Raw genomic sequence first — 16,944 nt, forward strand, 5'->3', positions numbered from 1 at the left:
GTGTCTCTCTGTGTGTCTGTCTGTCTCTCTCTGTCTCTCTCTCTCTCTCTCTCTCTCACACACACACACACACACACACACAAACACACACACACAAACACACACACACTCCAACCACAGAGAACCCAAATTAAAAATTAAAATCTATTGCAATATGCTAAGGGTACTGATATCACCCAACATAATGGCTGACTGCCAATCAATTTAGCTAGTGGCCTCATCGCCACTGTAGAAAATTAAAATTTGTTGAAAATATCCAGACTGGTCATATAATGGTCTGTTAATTCCATTCTAACAACAAACTAGGCTCTAATCACTTTAATTAATCAGCAACTACTGAGTGCTCACCTACTCAGCCGTAGCTTTGGAAAATTTAAGGCAAAGGATATCCAGAGGCCTACTGTGGGTTAGGTAGTCTGCCTAGACCATAGACGATACGTAGCACTTAGTAGGACTACAAAGGAAGAGCAGAAGGAATTATACAGCTGCTCAAAATGTGCTAAATGTTCATCATAGAGAATACTCAAAGTATAAATGAGATTCCATGAAAACTGCACAAGAGTAACATGTTGGAAATGGGCTGCAGATCAGCTCCACTCCATAAAGGGGACCACAGAAAGAACAGAATTTCAATCTGGAAGCCACATTTTAAACAAGTGCCAGGAAATACATGATACATATATTAATGAGACCCAGCAGTCAAAAACATTTTGTTCCAGTGTGATTAAATATAAAGATTATTAATGATATTCTCCATTCCTTGTGCATGCATGCATGCATGTGCGCACATGTGGTGTGTGTGCGTGTGTGTTTTAAAAAATCAGTGTGCACTTTACATTAATAGCATTTTCAATTTTGGTATTTTATTTTGTTATAAAAAATATGTGGTCTAGTGCTGGAGAGGTTAGATAGTTTAGTGGTTAAGAACACTTGCTGCCCTTATGCAGGACCCAAGTTCAGGTTTTGGCACCCACACTGGACGGCTCACAGCTTCCTGTAACTTCAGCTCTAGGATATTTGATTTTCTCTTCTGGTCTCTGAAGAACACCAATACTCATTTGCACATACTCCCACACCGACAAATACATATACATATAATTTAAATTAAAATCTGCAAACATTTCATTTCCTCAGTTGCACTAACCATGTCTCTAGTGATGGCTAGCCACCTATGGTTTGCAGCTACTCTCTTGGGCAATGCAGACAGAATACTCAGTGATGTTCCAATGGACTGTAGAACCCTAAACATAGGAACAGGAAATGAGGGTGAGGGGAATGTGTCTGCGCAGAGGGAAGAGTTCAAAGACATGCAAATAATAAAGGCATATGTATAAACTGAATGAAGAAATAATCCCTGATGTTCATTTCAAGGAGAATTTTTGAGCAATGAGCCTCTGGGCATCTTATAGTTCCTGATTTCTAATTCCTTACTATTCTCCAGCTGGTGGTTAAGTTTAAGCCATTGAATAAAACTACTCATTGCCTAACACTGGGGAATTAGGCAGGCAGATAGATAGACAGACAGACAGATAGATAGACAAATCAACAAACAGATAGCTAGATGATAGATAGATGACAGACAAGTGATGGATGGATAGACAGATGATAAATGATAGACAGATGATGGATAAATGACAGACAGATGAATAGATAGATTGATAAGGAGATAGATGATGGATAGACAGATAGTTGTAAAATTCTGGGAAGAGTCCTTGTTGTTTGAGATAAAGAGTGTGAAACAAGAGCTTTAAAGGGTGGAGGACTGACTGTACCTTATGTAAAATGAATCAGACAACAGGATTCAATGAGTTATTTAAGGAGAGAGAAGAGCATGGGGCTGGGAATTCAGATTTAGCTTATGGTACAGTGTGCTGTGGGATAATCCTTCTGTACACTCTGAATAGGTATTACTCTCATTGGTTAATAATAAAACTCTTTGGCCTATAGCAAGGCAGGATAAAGTTATGTGGGATAATCAAACTGAGGACTGGGATGAAGAAGCAGGGAGTCGGGAGAGATGTGAACCAGCTGCCCAAGAAGCAAGATGCCAGAGGACCAGTAAAGACACAGGCCACATGGCAATACATAGATTAATAGAAATGGGTTAAAAAAAGCTAGTTAATAAAAAGCCTGAGCTATTGGCTAAGCATTTTATGATTAACATAAGCTTCTGTATGTTTATTTGCCCTTTTTTTAAAAAAAAATTTTGAGACAGGGTTTTCCTGTGTAATTTTAGTGCCTGTTCTGTATCTCGCTCTGTAGACCAGGCTGGCCTCAAACTCACAGAGATCCACGTGGCTCTGCCTCCCAAGTGTTGGGATTAAAGGCATGTGCCACCACTGCCCGGCATCTGTTCATTTATTTGGGATCGGGTGGTCAGGATAAAAACTCCGTCTACAGTTCAGCTCTTGAGGATACACCTTAGCACCCATGGATTCTCACAGGAAGGCAAAGGAACAGGAACTGCTAAACTGAGTAAGACATATTCCATACCAGTGCCAATGGACTCCTAGCTCCCATGTCTGTGCATTAAGTGGGTACACAAAGAGGACAGTGAATATGTGTGTGTAGCAAAAGCTCTGATAAAACATATGTCCAGACCTCTGTGAGATACTGTGGGACCGTGGTAAATTCCACTCATGTATGAGTCACACTCACAACACAAGCACAGCAGAGTCCTGTCTGAGTAGTTTCCATGCTTTGGTCTAATGATCTATGTTGATCCCTTGTATGAAGAACACAGGGCTCAATGACGTATTTCTTCCTTCCTGGGTTACAGATGTCCTTCCCGATGTCCATTCTACTAATTTATGAGGGTGTAAAAAAGGATTTTCAGTAAAATGTACTTCCATTGGCTTTGATGGAAATGGTCTGCGATGAAAGTGGAATCCCTAATAAGCATTTCATAAATGACTTGTCTTTCAAACTCAATATAAAACAGAATAAAATACATCTTGCAAAGACCTCCATGCCTCTGTGCAGATTTAAAGTCTCCTGCTCTCAATCAATTGGGCCTAAGAATTCAAAAACCTCTAAAGATGCAGTAAAATATTTATCAGCAGAAGTTGGTGGAATTGAGAAATTATTTATGGGGCAAATTCTGAAAGAGTCACACTTTGGAGGGGGAGGGGCGACAGAACATGTTGAGAATACCACATGTTTCTTGGGGGCACACACACACACAACCACAGCTCCTTACTTCTTGGAGAATTCAATGGTAAGGAAGGGGGAGGTTGGAGAAAGTGTGCTCAGGACCACCAGGTGTTTTCCTCTTTCTTCAGAAATGAGAGGGTTCTAGGGTAGATTTCACAGGGAAGAGCCAGAAACAAGGAGGAAAACCAATTTTCCAATGGCCTGGTGTGTTTCTACTTGTCTTCTCAAAGCATGGGGGTTCATTCTATCCATGTGCTCCCAACCAGCTGGTTAACCAGGCAAGTGACTTAGAGGCTGATGGCTATCCAGGATACAGTCTTAGGATGGGAAAGGGTTCTCAGGATGACCCATGTTCTAGTCATCTGGCAACTGGCCGTCTCATAATTATTTAGTGGGTGGATGAGTTATGTATCATCCACACTTTGTCTATAGCCTTGAGGATTCCCATGTGAACTTTCTGTGGGCTGACAGTTCTGTATGGCATGGGATCTAATGAGGACACCCTTTACATAGGGCCCATCCACCTCAGCACCTTTCTCCTGGTGATTTTATCCTTCAGTAGAACTAAAAGCTTTCTGGGAGTCTATGGTGCACATTCTAGTTTTCAGAGGGAGGAGCTAAGCTTTGTTCTCCATCACCATCACTAGTTTTCAATACTAGAGTCACAATCCACTAACTAGGTTATAATAAGAGCAACCCCTAGCATGGTCACTTAGAAAACCTCCATTTACACTGGTTATCCTGACATAATTATAAGCAAAACCTTTCTCATTTAAAATTGTCCAGATTGGGGCAATAAATGACTTTGCCATATTATAGTTTTCCTTAGTTCCACACAATCATCCATCAGTCTCTTTCTAGGTAATTTCCTCAAGCCTCTTTCCTGTCAATCAGAAGGCACCTGGGGCCAGCCTAGGCTGTACATGAATGAATGAATGAATGAATGAATGAATGAGCATGAAGCTACTCAGAAACATTCTTCATTGCCTCTTACTTTGCATCAAAGGCAATTTCATTTTTCAGTTGAGGACTCCTCTTGGCTCGGCATGTGTGCTCATGGAGAGAATCTTGACCTAAGTCCTCTACAAAATGCCTGTGTTCCCTCTCATGATGGGATACTAACATCACAAGTCTCCCAAACTCCCAGATGCTTCTTGCAAAGTAACTCTTGCAAAAAAAGTCTGCCTTTGCTTTGTATCCCCTGAAGGGAGTCATTTTCCTGATTGTGCCTGCTTGTTTTTAATTTATTCATCCCATTCTTTCCTTTGTATCCTCCATCCTAGCTTCATCAGTCCTACTCACACCTGTCAGGCTTTTCTCTCCAGAGGGATGGGAGAATACAATGTGTCTTCAGTGACTGCTGGGTATGGGACCAAGGAGGTAGATCTCTGGCTCTACCTGTCACTGCCCTCCAAGTCAGTGCACCTCTGACTTTAGTATTGCGCAGCAGACTTGAGTCTAGGATGTTACTATTTGAAGAGGCAATTCAGTGGTGTGGTGGTTTGAATGGGAAGGTTTAGATGGTGCAATTCCGCTGGAGGAAGTGTCACCAGGGTTGGGCTTTGAGACCATCTCCAGCTGCTTCTGCTCCACTCAGACTGCTTCATGCTCGTGTTTCAAGATCTGAGCTCTCAACTCCCCGTCCCTTACCATGCTCACTCCCTGCCTGCCGCCACTCTTCCCTGCTATGCTGGGCTCTTCTTAGCCCCCGGGAACTGTAAGCCCAAATAGATTCTTCTCTGAGTTGCTTCTGGTCGTGGTGTTTTATCCCAGCAACAGAACGTAACAAAACAAGTGGCTATTAAGAAAGATCCTTGTCTCATTTTGGATCCCCCAAAAGTGAAACCTGAGACAAGGCTTCTATTGTGGCCACTTCATTCAGAAGGCAGTGAGACTACTTCTGGAGAAGTATCAGCACTCACTAGATCATAAACCCAGAGAGGAGAGCAAGGAAATGGTAGGAATCCCAGTCTCAGGAATATCCCACCCTAAAGGGAGGAAGAGGGGCTGTGTGTTCTCCAGCACTCCTTGTTTGCCTTGTGCTCTGCCTCACGCATGGATGCAAAGCCTTCCAGCTCTGGAGGAGAGCCTTTGGCCAGCGAGATACCCCAGAGCACCTATGCATGTGATGTTCACTTTAAAGGAGACTCCCTGGGAAAACTCAGGACACTGATGGATTCTGCACCATCACTGGCCTGATATAAATACTTTGCCTCACAGGTTTTCCTGATCTTTTCTCATCCTGTGTTCTCATCTCATTTCCTGAGTTAACTTGTTTATGCTCCTAGCCTTGGAGGCCTGAGGTGGTTGGCCTCTGTGAGTAAGTACTCATGCCACTCAGGAGGGAAAGTCTCTGAAATTCAACCTAGTTTGTGTTGCGAGCATATATTGAGTATCAGCTGTGAGGCGCCATGGGAAGACCTGGGGATTTAATAGCAATGGAAACAGACAGGATCCTTGATCTTATAGGATTAGAGATGCATAGAAAATACTAGTACCTATTCATGCTTTGTCTGCCCTTTCCACTTATTGCATTGATTTCTCATGACAAGAATTCCACAGAGATCATCTTCTAACATGCCAAGTAGGGGAATGGGACTCTGAGAGAGGAAGCAACCAGTCAAGTCACACAGTGAGTTAGCAACTGAGACCAGCTTCATGTCACCTTGCCTCTTATCTAATATGCATAGGGACTGCTCACACCAATCTGAGCCATCTTCTATGGGATGGGATGCTCTTGCCGATGGGGACTGTGGTGACTGACTTGGGTTGTCAACTGGACACACCTGAGAAGAGGGACCCTCAATTGAAGAATCACCTCCATCAGATTGGCTTGAGGCCACTTCCATGGGGTATTTTCTCAACTGCTAACTGATGTAGGAGGACCCACCACCATGGAGGATGCCATCGCTGAGAGTGGTGCTATCCCTAGGCAGGGGGTGTTGGGCAAGCCAGGGGCAGAGAGATAGTCAGCAGCATCCCTCGGTGGTTTCTGCTTCAAATGTCTGCCCCAACTTCCCTCCCCAAGTTGTTTTTGGTTGCAGTGTTTTATCATAGCACAGAAATCAATCTAGAATAGGTACTCTCTTTTAAAGCAGCATCATAATGAAGTGCTTGGTTATGACATGTGCTGAAAGACAGGATGCGTAGACAAGCACATCAATGGAAATCTGACATGTAATAAAGGATTTTTACTAAAGTATGAGTGCTGGGATGGAGTTGGAAAGCATACAAGAGCTTGCTGTAAGGGGCTCACTGGCCAGCCAGCTCAGCCTCCTTGCTGAATCTAGACCAATGAGAGACCATGTCTCAAAACCACAAAGTAGATGGTGCCTTGTGGAACAACCCAAGGTTCTTCTCTGGACTCCATCCATGCATATGCACCACCCCACACATGCACAAAAGTGCAGCCATACACATGAGAATATAAAGGCACAGATACACACTAAAAATAGGCAGAGAGACTAGACAGTATATACATGTGTGCTGCCTGTCTCTTACCCATGACTCCTCATGTTTCTTCAGGACTCTGTTAACAAAGCTATCACCTGATGTCAACTCTGGATCCTTCACATCTAGAACCATGAGTTAAACAAACCTCTCTTCTTTACAAAACAGCCCGACCCTGCTATTTCATTACTGCAGGGGAAACAGACTACCATTGGTCTCAAAATCTATTAAAGATGTAGATATTAGTCCCTTGACAAGTAGAGCCCTTGACTCTGTGGGAATGTAGTGTAGGGGTATGTCAGTGGCCGAGGCTATCCAGAGGGACAGGGCTTATCATAACTCAGCTCTGCCCATTCCAAGCTCCTCTGTTTTCTATGAGTCATAGAAAGTATTTGCTAAAAGAGATACATCTTTGGCACAATAACAGTTTAAAACAAGAAGCATATTGATGGCTTTTAATTTCCAGTAGAAACAGAATTGCTATGGTCTAGGACACCCTCACCTCTTGTTGAGACTATGCCCTCCCCTTAGTGGGTCTCAACGCTCCCACTCCTATCTTCTATTCTGTTTCCACAGATTATTTCCTACCATGAAGCCGGGGTGTTCTTTGACATATACACGCTGCCCTGGGAGAGATTCTGGAGTCAGTCATTGCAGACTGTGATCAAATCCCCACTCCCCTCCGGGCCTCCAAGACAGATCACCTCCAAGACCTTTCAGAGGTCCTCTGGCCATGCTCTCCCTGGCTCTCTGTGCTACAGTCCCCTGGGGTGTGCTCCTCAGAAACACGCCATCCTCTCCACATCAGGCCTTTGAACACACATCTCTACCAAGACACCATGGAACTGGTCTTTCTGTGGATGTCCTTAAGCCTTCCGGTTTCCCCTTAGATGTCACACGACAACCTTCTCCCTCTGATCCCTCCAGATTGTACCCTTTGCTTTTTTTCTCAGATCACTATGTTTCTGTTTCATACAGCCATTGCCAGACCCTGAATTTTTCTTGTTATTTAGTTGCATAAATGTCCCTTTTCCCCCTAGAAGTGAAGCTGGGTTCTTTGCTAGTTGTGGCTGTGTTTACCCAGTCCTGATGGGACTGTGGCATAAAACAGGCATTCCATTTTTTACCTGATGAGTAAATTACTAAGGCAATAGATCCTGGCATTGAGATTGCTCATTCAAGTAAGCAGCCATGTTCCAACTCCAGCTTCAACAAGAAACAGAAGCAGCTTCTAATCTGAATTTCCACATAGACATTTCTGTGGGGCCAGGAGATACTGATACATACTGCTGTGTGTTCCATATAATTTACTTGAGGCCACTGTTTTAGATGAGACTCTTGTACTAGGTCCAATAGGGCAGAGAAAGACAGAGTAGAGTCACCTGCAGCCAGGTACACATAATCAGAGTGATTTAAAATGGTTCAGATTTCTGAAAAACAGGATATTCACAGCAACCACTTATGGAGGGCTCAGTGCATCTGAGCCAAGGGGTCAAGGATGGCCCTCTGCTTTATTCCTTAAGGTGAATTACTCTGAAGCAACATATCCATTTAGTCCTTGCTCCTCCTTATCAGGGTAAAGCCAGCCCCTTCTGCCAGCTCAGCAGAACGCCCTTCTAGCTCACAGACAGCAAGTGGCCCTGAGTCCTGAATCACCAAAACCAGATAGTCACATCATTAAACTCAATTTGCTGATTTCTTTTTTTTTCCTCTTTCTTTTTTGATGCAATGCACCATCAGTACCATGGTCCATTTAACAGCGGCTATTTTCTCCTGGGGACTTGGTTGCTCAGACTCAAGCAGCAGTGTTTCGGATCTAGTCAGTGTGGTTGAGTTCCTGTAATCTGGTTTTGATTCTGGGAAGCTGCTCCAACAGTGAGCTTGGACTGACACATTTGAAAAATAGGATCTCAACAAAAACAAACCTCAACACCCAGCAGTCAACCTGTCACCTGGACATCGGCTACAAAGACAAAGCAGCTGGTGGTCAACCAATGACATCTTATAACATCACTTCAAAGTTAGTTTTTGTTTAGATTTTTTTTATTGTAGATCCCATGATTGTGATAGATGGCTGTCACTTTCCCACAGTCTTTTTTCTTCTTCTTCATAAAAATGATTGCTGAAATTCCTATCTTGAGAAGATCGTTCTGACCTCTTACCATGCAATAATGGAGGCCAGTTCCAGCTAATCACAACCGTCACCACCAGCTTGTCTTGTGCATGCTCATCCCTTAATAGAAACACTCTGTGCCATTTGTCCTTTGTCCCACTTACCTTGCCAACATCTCTGGGGAAGGGCTGTCTCTGGTTCTCTGGGATCAAGATGGGAGACACCACAATGGACCTCTTTTGTCTTGGGACAGGAGATGTCCTTGCAAATTTAAATATATCCTAAAAGAGAAAACAAGATGAACTGACGAAGGTCTCCCACAGACAGGAAAGGATCAGCCTGCCCTGGGCACTTTGCTTTGTTGTGAAGGACACAGCTGTCTAGATATTGTCAATTTTACTCTATCAAATATCTTTAGAATGACCAAGTGCATACTTAGAATCACATGAAAGTTGACATCATGATTCACAATGATGATTATTAAGCCAGTTAATTCTAACTTCTGAATTATCTACTTAAAGTGCCACATTGGGTTTATACACCTTTCATGCTGTACAGACTGGTCTTAATCTGCCAAACAGGTAGAAGTCACCTGGTCAGCAAGCAATTTCTGGACATAAGCATGGCTCCCTTCATGGCCAGCTAGAGAAGCAGGAGTAAAGAGCAGTGAGTGACAGCTTTGTAAACACTTCAGGCCTCATGGAGATGCAGGTGATGGTTTCCATTCCATGAACAGGAGTGCTTTTTGAAGTGCATTCCCCAGGGAATTGTTCATATTCACTCACTGAAGGCATGCTGTCAGGAGTTCCACAGCTAAAAAATTATTGTAATTAATTCTTTGAGAATTCCATATGATGCATTTTGATCATATTCACCCCAACTCTTCCCAGATGTTCCTTCACCTCCTTAACCCCCAATTTCATGTCCTTTCTTTTTTTAAATTCAATATACCATTGACTCCAATTTGAGGGGTTATACCTTTTTAATTAAAGAACTGTGTTCACCAAAGGAGACTGAATCATTTCACATCAAGTGCTAATGTCACATTATATTAAAAGAAGAAAACATAAAAATAAACATACTGGAGACCCACAACATTAAACTCCAGCTACAAACTGTTGCCTACAGAGAGGTAAGAAAGGGGAGAGGGGAGTGGGGGAGGAGGGTGGGAGGGAGGACGGGTGGGCGGGCGGGATGGGCAGCACAACCTTGATCTAATTAGAGGGCTGGAGAAAAATGAGTTGCAAACAGAGCACCACTTTTAATATGTAAATCAATCTCATCAAATACCACATGCTAATTAAAAGGATCTTCTGTATCATCAGGAGCAAGCACCTCAGACTTCATGTCATAGTGAGTTCCCATCAAGACAATGTGGTAAATAATAGCGTCACAATACCATTAGCCCCTGGTCCATAACAGTGTGTGTGTGTGTGTGTGTGTGTGTGTGTGTGTGTGTACCTGTATTTTATAGTTTTAAGAGAAAATACACATAGGAAAGTCAAACAAGAAACAAGACCAGCTAAAGTTTTTGAACACCTCCACAAACATTTATACTCTTGATTTTTTTTGGAATAGACTAACGGTCTTATGGAGAGCCATTGGGCAATATTTGTTTATCAAGAGCCTTGCAAATATTCATAGTTCTTCCCTCTGTAATTCCACCCTAGGAATACACCTGGGTGCTAAGCTCAAAGAAAGAAGAAAACTTCACAGGAGAACTTAGTGAGACAGGACACACAAAATGCAAAAGTAAAAACCAGCCCAGTGTTGAGCAGCAAGAATAAGATTCCTACATGAGCGTAGTGTGGGAAGACCCACACCTCAAGCCCCTCCACAAGATGCTAGAACAGCAATACAGCAAGTATGTGTTGGCCAACATGGAGATACTTAATGTGTGCCAGCTGTTATATTTACAAAATCCTTCCAATAAATCCATATCTCTTTTTGACCAATGAAGAAAGTTTGGACAGATTATGTAAAAATCACCCCCAACTAAATTTGCGTAACTATCAGAGATAATGAATATCACAAACTATATTTCTAGAGAACATCCTGTTGTGTCCATTGTAGATTACATGACTGTGTTATAAAAGAATAATATAAAAATATAAAAAAGGAGTCTTCGTAAAACATGGTTGATTTACTAAAATGGTATTTCTAAGCTAAGAAAATGAAGCTATAATCAGAGCACTTCACAGACCAGAATAATTGTTGCAAACCTATCAAAATCTTTTTCTTTGTCATAAGTTAGTTTTTGAAGATTCTAAGAGAAGATGTGAGCTGTTATTTAATGGGACATATATTCAGTTCTGTAAACAGCATTCTAGAATTGGACCAGGCAGCAGTGTGAAGGCCTTTCATACCACTGCCCCGTGTACTTGAAACTGCAAGACTGATGCTAGATGGACCTAGGTCCTGTGGAAGAGCAAACAGTGCTCTTAACCTCTGAGCCATTTCTCCAGCCACATTTACAAAAGTGGTTCAATTGGAAAAGCATTTCCCTTGCAAGCACAGAGACCTCAATTTGATCTCCAGAATACACTTTAAAATGTTGGACCAAGTGATGTGCACTTGGAATCCCATCACTGGGAGTGGAGACAGGAGGATTACTGAGACTCTCTGGCTGGAAGATCCTGTCTCAGAGGAGTTGGGCAGCATTCATGAAGATGACACTTAAGGTTGTTCTGTGGCCTTCACATGCACATACACACACATGTGCACTTACATAAAACACACACACACACTCACACACATGTGTGCACAAGAATAATGGTTGGTTTCTAGGAAGACAATAGTTTCCACAGGCAGGCAAAGACAGAACACTGGATTCTTTCTCTCTCATCTCTCCCCTCTTTCTTTCCTCCCCCTGTGGGGTGTGTGTGTGTGTGTGTGTGTGTGTGTGTGTGTGTGTGTTTATGAATGATAGTGGAAAGAACTAGCAAAGAGGATAAAACCAATCAATAAGAAACTCAGCCAACCAAACAAAACAATGCACGATAACCCTAACACAACTCAATTGAAAACAAACAAACAAACAAACAAACAAGCCAGCAAGAAGGAAGAGAAAAGCCAGGAGACCAGGGAAGAGAGAATGGATTCTATTATATAAAACGCATATATAGCATCTCCAAAGAGGCTTTTGCTTTACTGGGGGACAGCAAAAGAGTAGAACATATGTAAAATATGTGATACATCCAAATCTCATTTACAGTTAAGAAAACCAACAACTTCAAGCACTGCCCATGAGTGAATGTGTAGGACAGCCCTGTGTGGAGATTTAAGGCGCCATGCATATGTAACGGCTTGGTGATTCAGAGCTGTAATACAGCCACAGAGACCTCCGTTCATTACGACAGCGTGTGTGTAAATGTGTCCAAAGCTATGAAAAAGCACCCTGTGTCCTCAGCAACAAACTTTCCATTGTTTGTGATGAAGGGCTCACTTGTGTCTGCAAGCCTGCTGAGGGCCATGGTGTTGTTCTGGGTGTCCCTGAGCCCTGGGCCCGCTCCTGGTGTCCCATTCTTCTCAGCACACCAGCCATTAAAGACACAGTGCCTCTCACTCTCCCAGCTCCCGAGATATGGAGTGACAGGCACAGTAGTTTCAACCCAGATGTGAAATGCTGGAGCAAAGAAACAGGGGACTCTGGGCCTTGGGAAACAGACTCTGAAGCTCAGAGTGCATGTGGAGTTGCTTCATTCGCACGCATGCTGACTCTGAAGGTCCCTTAGAGACCTCTGGAGAGAGCAAATGGGCAGGGCAGTCTTCTTCCTTCTGTTCCTAGACACCTTGGCCTTTACGTCAGGTTCCTAGGCTCACGGCTCTGCCTCTGTCTCTGCCAGTTATGGGTCTGTCTAATTGTGCGTTTGTCACCAAAGAACCTCAGTGCTTATGGGCAGAAACGTCTGGGATGGGATCTGTGCTAATGGATGTGTCTGTCCAGGTTCTTTGATGCCAGGTGCCTCTGCCACCCCTTGCGTGTCCTGGAGATCATCTTGTCACAAGAGGACACAGAATTTTCTTTAAAGGTGGGGTGAGATGATGTTGGCTAGTGGGGTCCTGGGATGACATGAAGCCAAGCAACAATTGAAAACTAAGGCATTCACAGTTTTCAAGGGCTCTTGGCACCCAACAGGAGTAAATGGGTAGAAGGTTCTTCAGAGCCTCCAATGCGTGCGCTTCCTAGAAACAATGGCTAGTGACAACAGAAACAGCACTTTCAATAAGGAAAGCCATTGATAAGATACTTTGGTAATGTAACTGTTGATATGAAATTGGGGCAAGGGAGGGTCAGGGATGGATATGGGCGAGAGGATCATGGCTAAAGTGCATGATATACTCATGTAACAACAGCCTTATGAAACCCAGTACCACATGCAATGAATAGACCACAATTGAAGTGAAAGAATGGAAACTGAAAATTTCCAGTGACTTTAGATAGGTCAATATCCTGCTGAAATCATTTAAATACTTGCTTAGTGACCCCCTCAGAAGTGACAGTTGTGGAAATGACACATTTTGCTACAATTTAGCCAGCTGGACATGTGAGATATCACTATGGGTGACATCATTGAGTGGTAGTGGTGGGAGCTGGGAGACCCCAGTGAGATCCTTTTCCTGAGAGACCTGGTCTAGAAGAACACTTCCTGGTCTCCACATTGGCTTCATTAGTCTTGTCCAGGCATTCTTAGATCATTATTTGGGAAATTAATAATTCATCTATTTAGATGATATTAATTACAGAAGGAAATATTTACTTCAATTCCCTGTGTTCCTTTTATTTTAGTGTAATAAATTAATCTACCACAATATTAAAAAAGAAATGAATGCATAAGTAAACACTCTTGTATGTGTGGCTGAATAACCAAGCACCCAAGTATGGAGCACTGAGGAGGGACATTCCCAGGGTCCTAGGTCTATGATGTTTGACTTTGGTATCTATATTTAGGACAGAAAAGAAGTTGCTGTGACGAAAATAGTCAATGATGTAAAGAAGTTATGGGTTTCCCTGTGAGTGTTGTGGATTTGAGAGGCGACTCTAGAAGTTACTATACAGAAAAGTCTTTTAAAAACACAACCTGCCCCTTATTAACACCGTGTAAGCACATAGGCATGACCAAGAATGAAGTCCTCAGAACCAGGGAGGCAGAGCAGGCCCAGGAGGTGTGGTTCTTGATGCTGCTGCTGACCTCAGCAGGTGCTGTCCCTCCTGGACTCTGCCCTCTTCTGCGTGGCCAATTCCATCTGTCCTTCCACTCTCCACTCCTGTCTCAAACATCAGTTCAAGATTTTTCCTCCGGAGGAAGGGATGCAAGAAAGGGGCCTGGTTTCAGGCCTGGGGCTAAACAGAAGAAGGCACAGAGACAGAAGGAAACCACAGGGCAGCATTGATGGAGCTGGGAAGCAGAGCGAGCAAGTGACTGAGAAGTTCTGAAGAGGATAGGGAAGGAGATGTCAGGCCCATCCAGCACAGCAGGCAGTTCTGTGGACCCCAGGAGCAGCCTCTGCAAGGCCTGGGGTGTGGGTTGTGAACCCTGAAGTTCACCCCCACCTAAACAATCTCTGTCCCCTGACACTCATTCCACCAAGCCCAGTGGTATGCACTAAAAATTGGTCTTAAAAATTAAAATGCAGGGAGCACAGCAACAGGCCCTAGATGTTTTCTCTAAACTGCCGACTTCTCCACATCCGAGCTGCCAGTTAAAAAAAAATAATCCAATGGCTCTGGCTTTGGATAAAAATTTGCCAAACAACACACCCAAGATACAATTGCCTCTGAAATATTTCGTGAAGCAGGAAAATAACAACCCAATCAGGCCCCGCTCGTTCCACTGGAGGTGAAAATGTTTTAAGCATATTTAGATTCTTTAGTCGGAAGTCCATTCAACCACGTGCAATGGTGATGGGGATATAATGGAAAGAATTTTCTTCAATCTGCTCTGGCATTGATGAAATATTCATGCTAAATAGCTACTTCTGAGCACCTGGAGGGATCTGCTAGTGTTTTACAAATGGGCTTGTTTTCCTAATACACACAGAGCCCCTTGCCTCCACAGCTGAATTAATCTGAGTCTGCGTTCTAGGTGCAAGAATGTAAGCTCCGGGAATACTGCTTTCCTCATCTGCCAGGGTTCAGAACAGAGAAATGGGCTATAAGGAAGCCCCTCCCATGAAACCCTGTCACTTGATGTCTATGACTAAAAACAGCAGCGTAAGGAGGAAGAGTTCGTTTGGTTTATGAGTTCAGGTTCTAGTCCCTCATTGAGGGGAAGTCAAGGCAGGAACTCAAGCAGCTAATCAGGTCACATTCACAGTCAAGAGCAGAGAGAATGCTCAGCTGGCTTCCCTCACTCCATGCAGTCCAGGACCCAGCCCGTGAAACAGTGGGTGTGTTTTCCCACTTCAGTTAACCATCAGGACTGTTATCCATGGAGAATAGTACAGACATACTCATAGGCCCACTGATTTGGACAATCCCCACATTGAGATGACCTTCTCTGGTGATCCTACTTTGTAACAAGTTGACATTTAAGACCAACCACTACACCCACCCTCAAAAGAACAATCCTTTGACATTCAAGTGTGTATGTACAGAGTGTTGGCCGTGAGTTCTCTCCAAAATGGTCACACAGAGCTACCCACTGGTCCCTCAGGTCCTATACATTCTCAACAGAATTGGGGAAACGTCTGTTCTAGCTCAGCCACCCACACTCCCCTTCTTTGTCTCCAGTTCAGGTTCGAGACTGGTTTAGGGATGCTTTCTAATCACTTCTGTTCAGTGCAGACATTTTCTTTAAACTTTAATAAACAGTATGTGTTGGTAAATGCTCTCTGATAGTGCACAGCAAGCCTGCCCCATCTCTTCATATTCCAAAGGCTCAGGGTGACTTCAGGGAAGAAGCAGTCCTACCTTTTACCCATTGCCTGATGCTTTTGTCACTGGAGTGGAGAGTATGCCAGCTCCCTTCTCCCTGGCAAACCAGTCACCTCATTAGCTGGCGGGAGACCTTGCTGGCTGCCAGTGTGGACAGTGCAGCTAGCTACTCTGCAATGAAGCGTGACATCACAGGTGCTAGCTCAAGGAGACATTTCGAGAACAGTGATGGAGCTGGGCTATTCTGGAGCCGACTCAGAGGCAGTCGTCAGCTTTATCAACAGGGCAAGCAGGTGGGTCTGTCCTCTGCGCTCCTCCAGATCCGTGTGTCTCTTTCTCAGACATAAGAATATATTTTAAAAGCATTTTTATTTATCTGTGTGGACACTTGCCTCATACATACACGTGGAGGCCAGGGGCCAAGCTCCATAGTTCTCACTTCACTATGAGGGCCCTAGGGTTTAGATTCAGTCTTGAAGGGAAGCGTCTTTACCCACTGAGCCGTCTTCCCTGTCCTACAGGAACTCATTGAAGGAAAGGTAGTCCTTTTTGCCCAGACCCACTCTCTGGATTTGTTTTCAAAGTCTTTCTTCTCTCATATTTTGTCCATTTGTCAGTTTGGGGTCTTTTTCTTGATACAAATGGCTGCAAACTCTGAAATTAGAAAGCTGTTTCCCAGGGCTGGAGAGGTGGCTCAGCAGTTAAGAGGATTACCTGCTCTTGCAAAAGGCCTGGCTGGCTTCAGTCCCTAGCAGTCATATGGCAGTTCACAACCGCCTGTAACTCCAGCTCCAGGGGTCCCGATGCCTTCTTTTGGCCTTAGTGGGCACCCACACTCATGTGGCATGTGGTGCAACACACACACACACACACACACACACACACACACACACACACACACACAGAGTCTCTATTTTCATAAAAAAAAAAGCTATTTGCCACACCAGCTGCCAACGTCAATTGCTCTCTTTACCCAAGCAATTTTTAATATTCTCCACGACCCGAGCTCAGAGACGTATTCCCAATATTTACCCTGAACAATCCCCTCTTCTGAAGGCCTGCATTTCTTCTATGTCACTGTCATCTTGCCCACACCCCTGGTACTATCCCACTACCTCCTTTCTTGGAGACATTTTAATTAAGGAACCAGGGTTGCCGTAGCACACTTCGGCGATAACCTCTTTTATGTCGCTCTCTTCAGCAGAGCCTGGAATCAGCAAAGCCTCTTTTATCTCCCTGCTCAGTCTCCCTCTCCTCCTTTTGTTCTACGTTTCTTGTTGGATCACAGGTCCTCACATTTTAATTCAGCCCCATCTCTCTTCCACACGATGCCGTTTACATTAATAAATTC

The 16,944-nt window shown here is 43.8% G+C and overlaps 1 protein-coding gene across 1 annotated transcript in view; it reads right to left on the minus strand.

Moving 5' to 3' along the window:
* Positions 1-16,944, minus strand: part of Cdh13 (cadherin 13) — a 971,677-nt gene that overhangs the window by 521,637 nt on the left and 433,096 nt on the right. The window contains exon 4 of the mRNA XM_059263937.1: positions 8,881-8,997. Coding sequence (XP_059119920.1) covers positions 8,881-8,997 — 117 coding nt within the window. The remainder of the gene's footprint in view (positions 1-8,880; positions 8,998-16,944) is intronic.

This window comes from Peromyscus eremicus, chromosome 5, assembly GCF_949786415.1.
Source record: "Peromyscus eremicus chromosome 5, PerEre_H2_v1, whole genome shotgun sequence".
Taxonomy (NCBI): Eukaryota; Metazoa; Chordata; class Mammalia; order Rodentia; family Cricetidae; genus Peromyscus; species Peromyscus eremicus.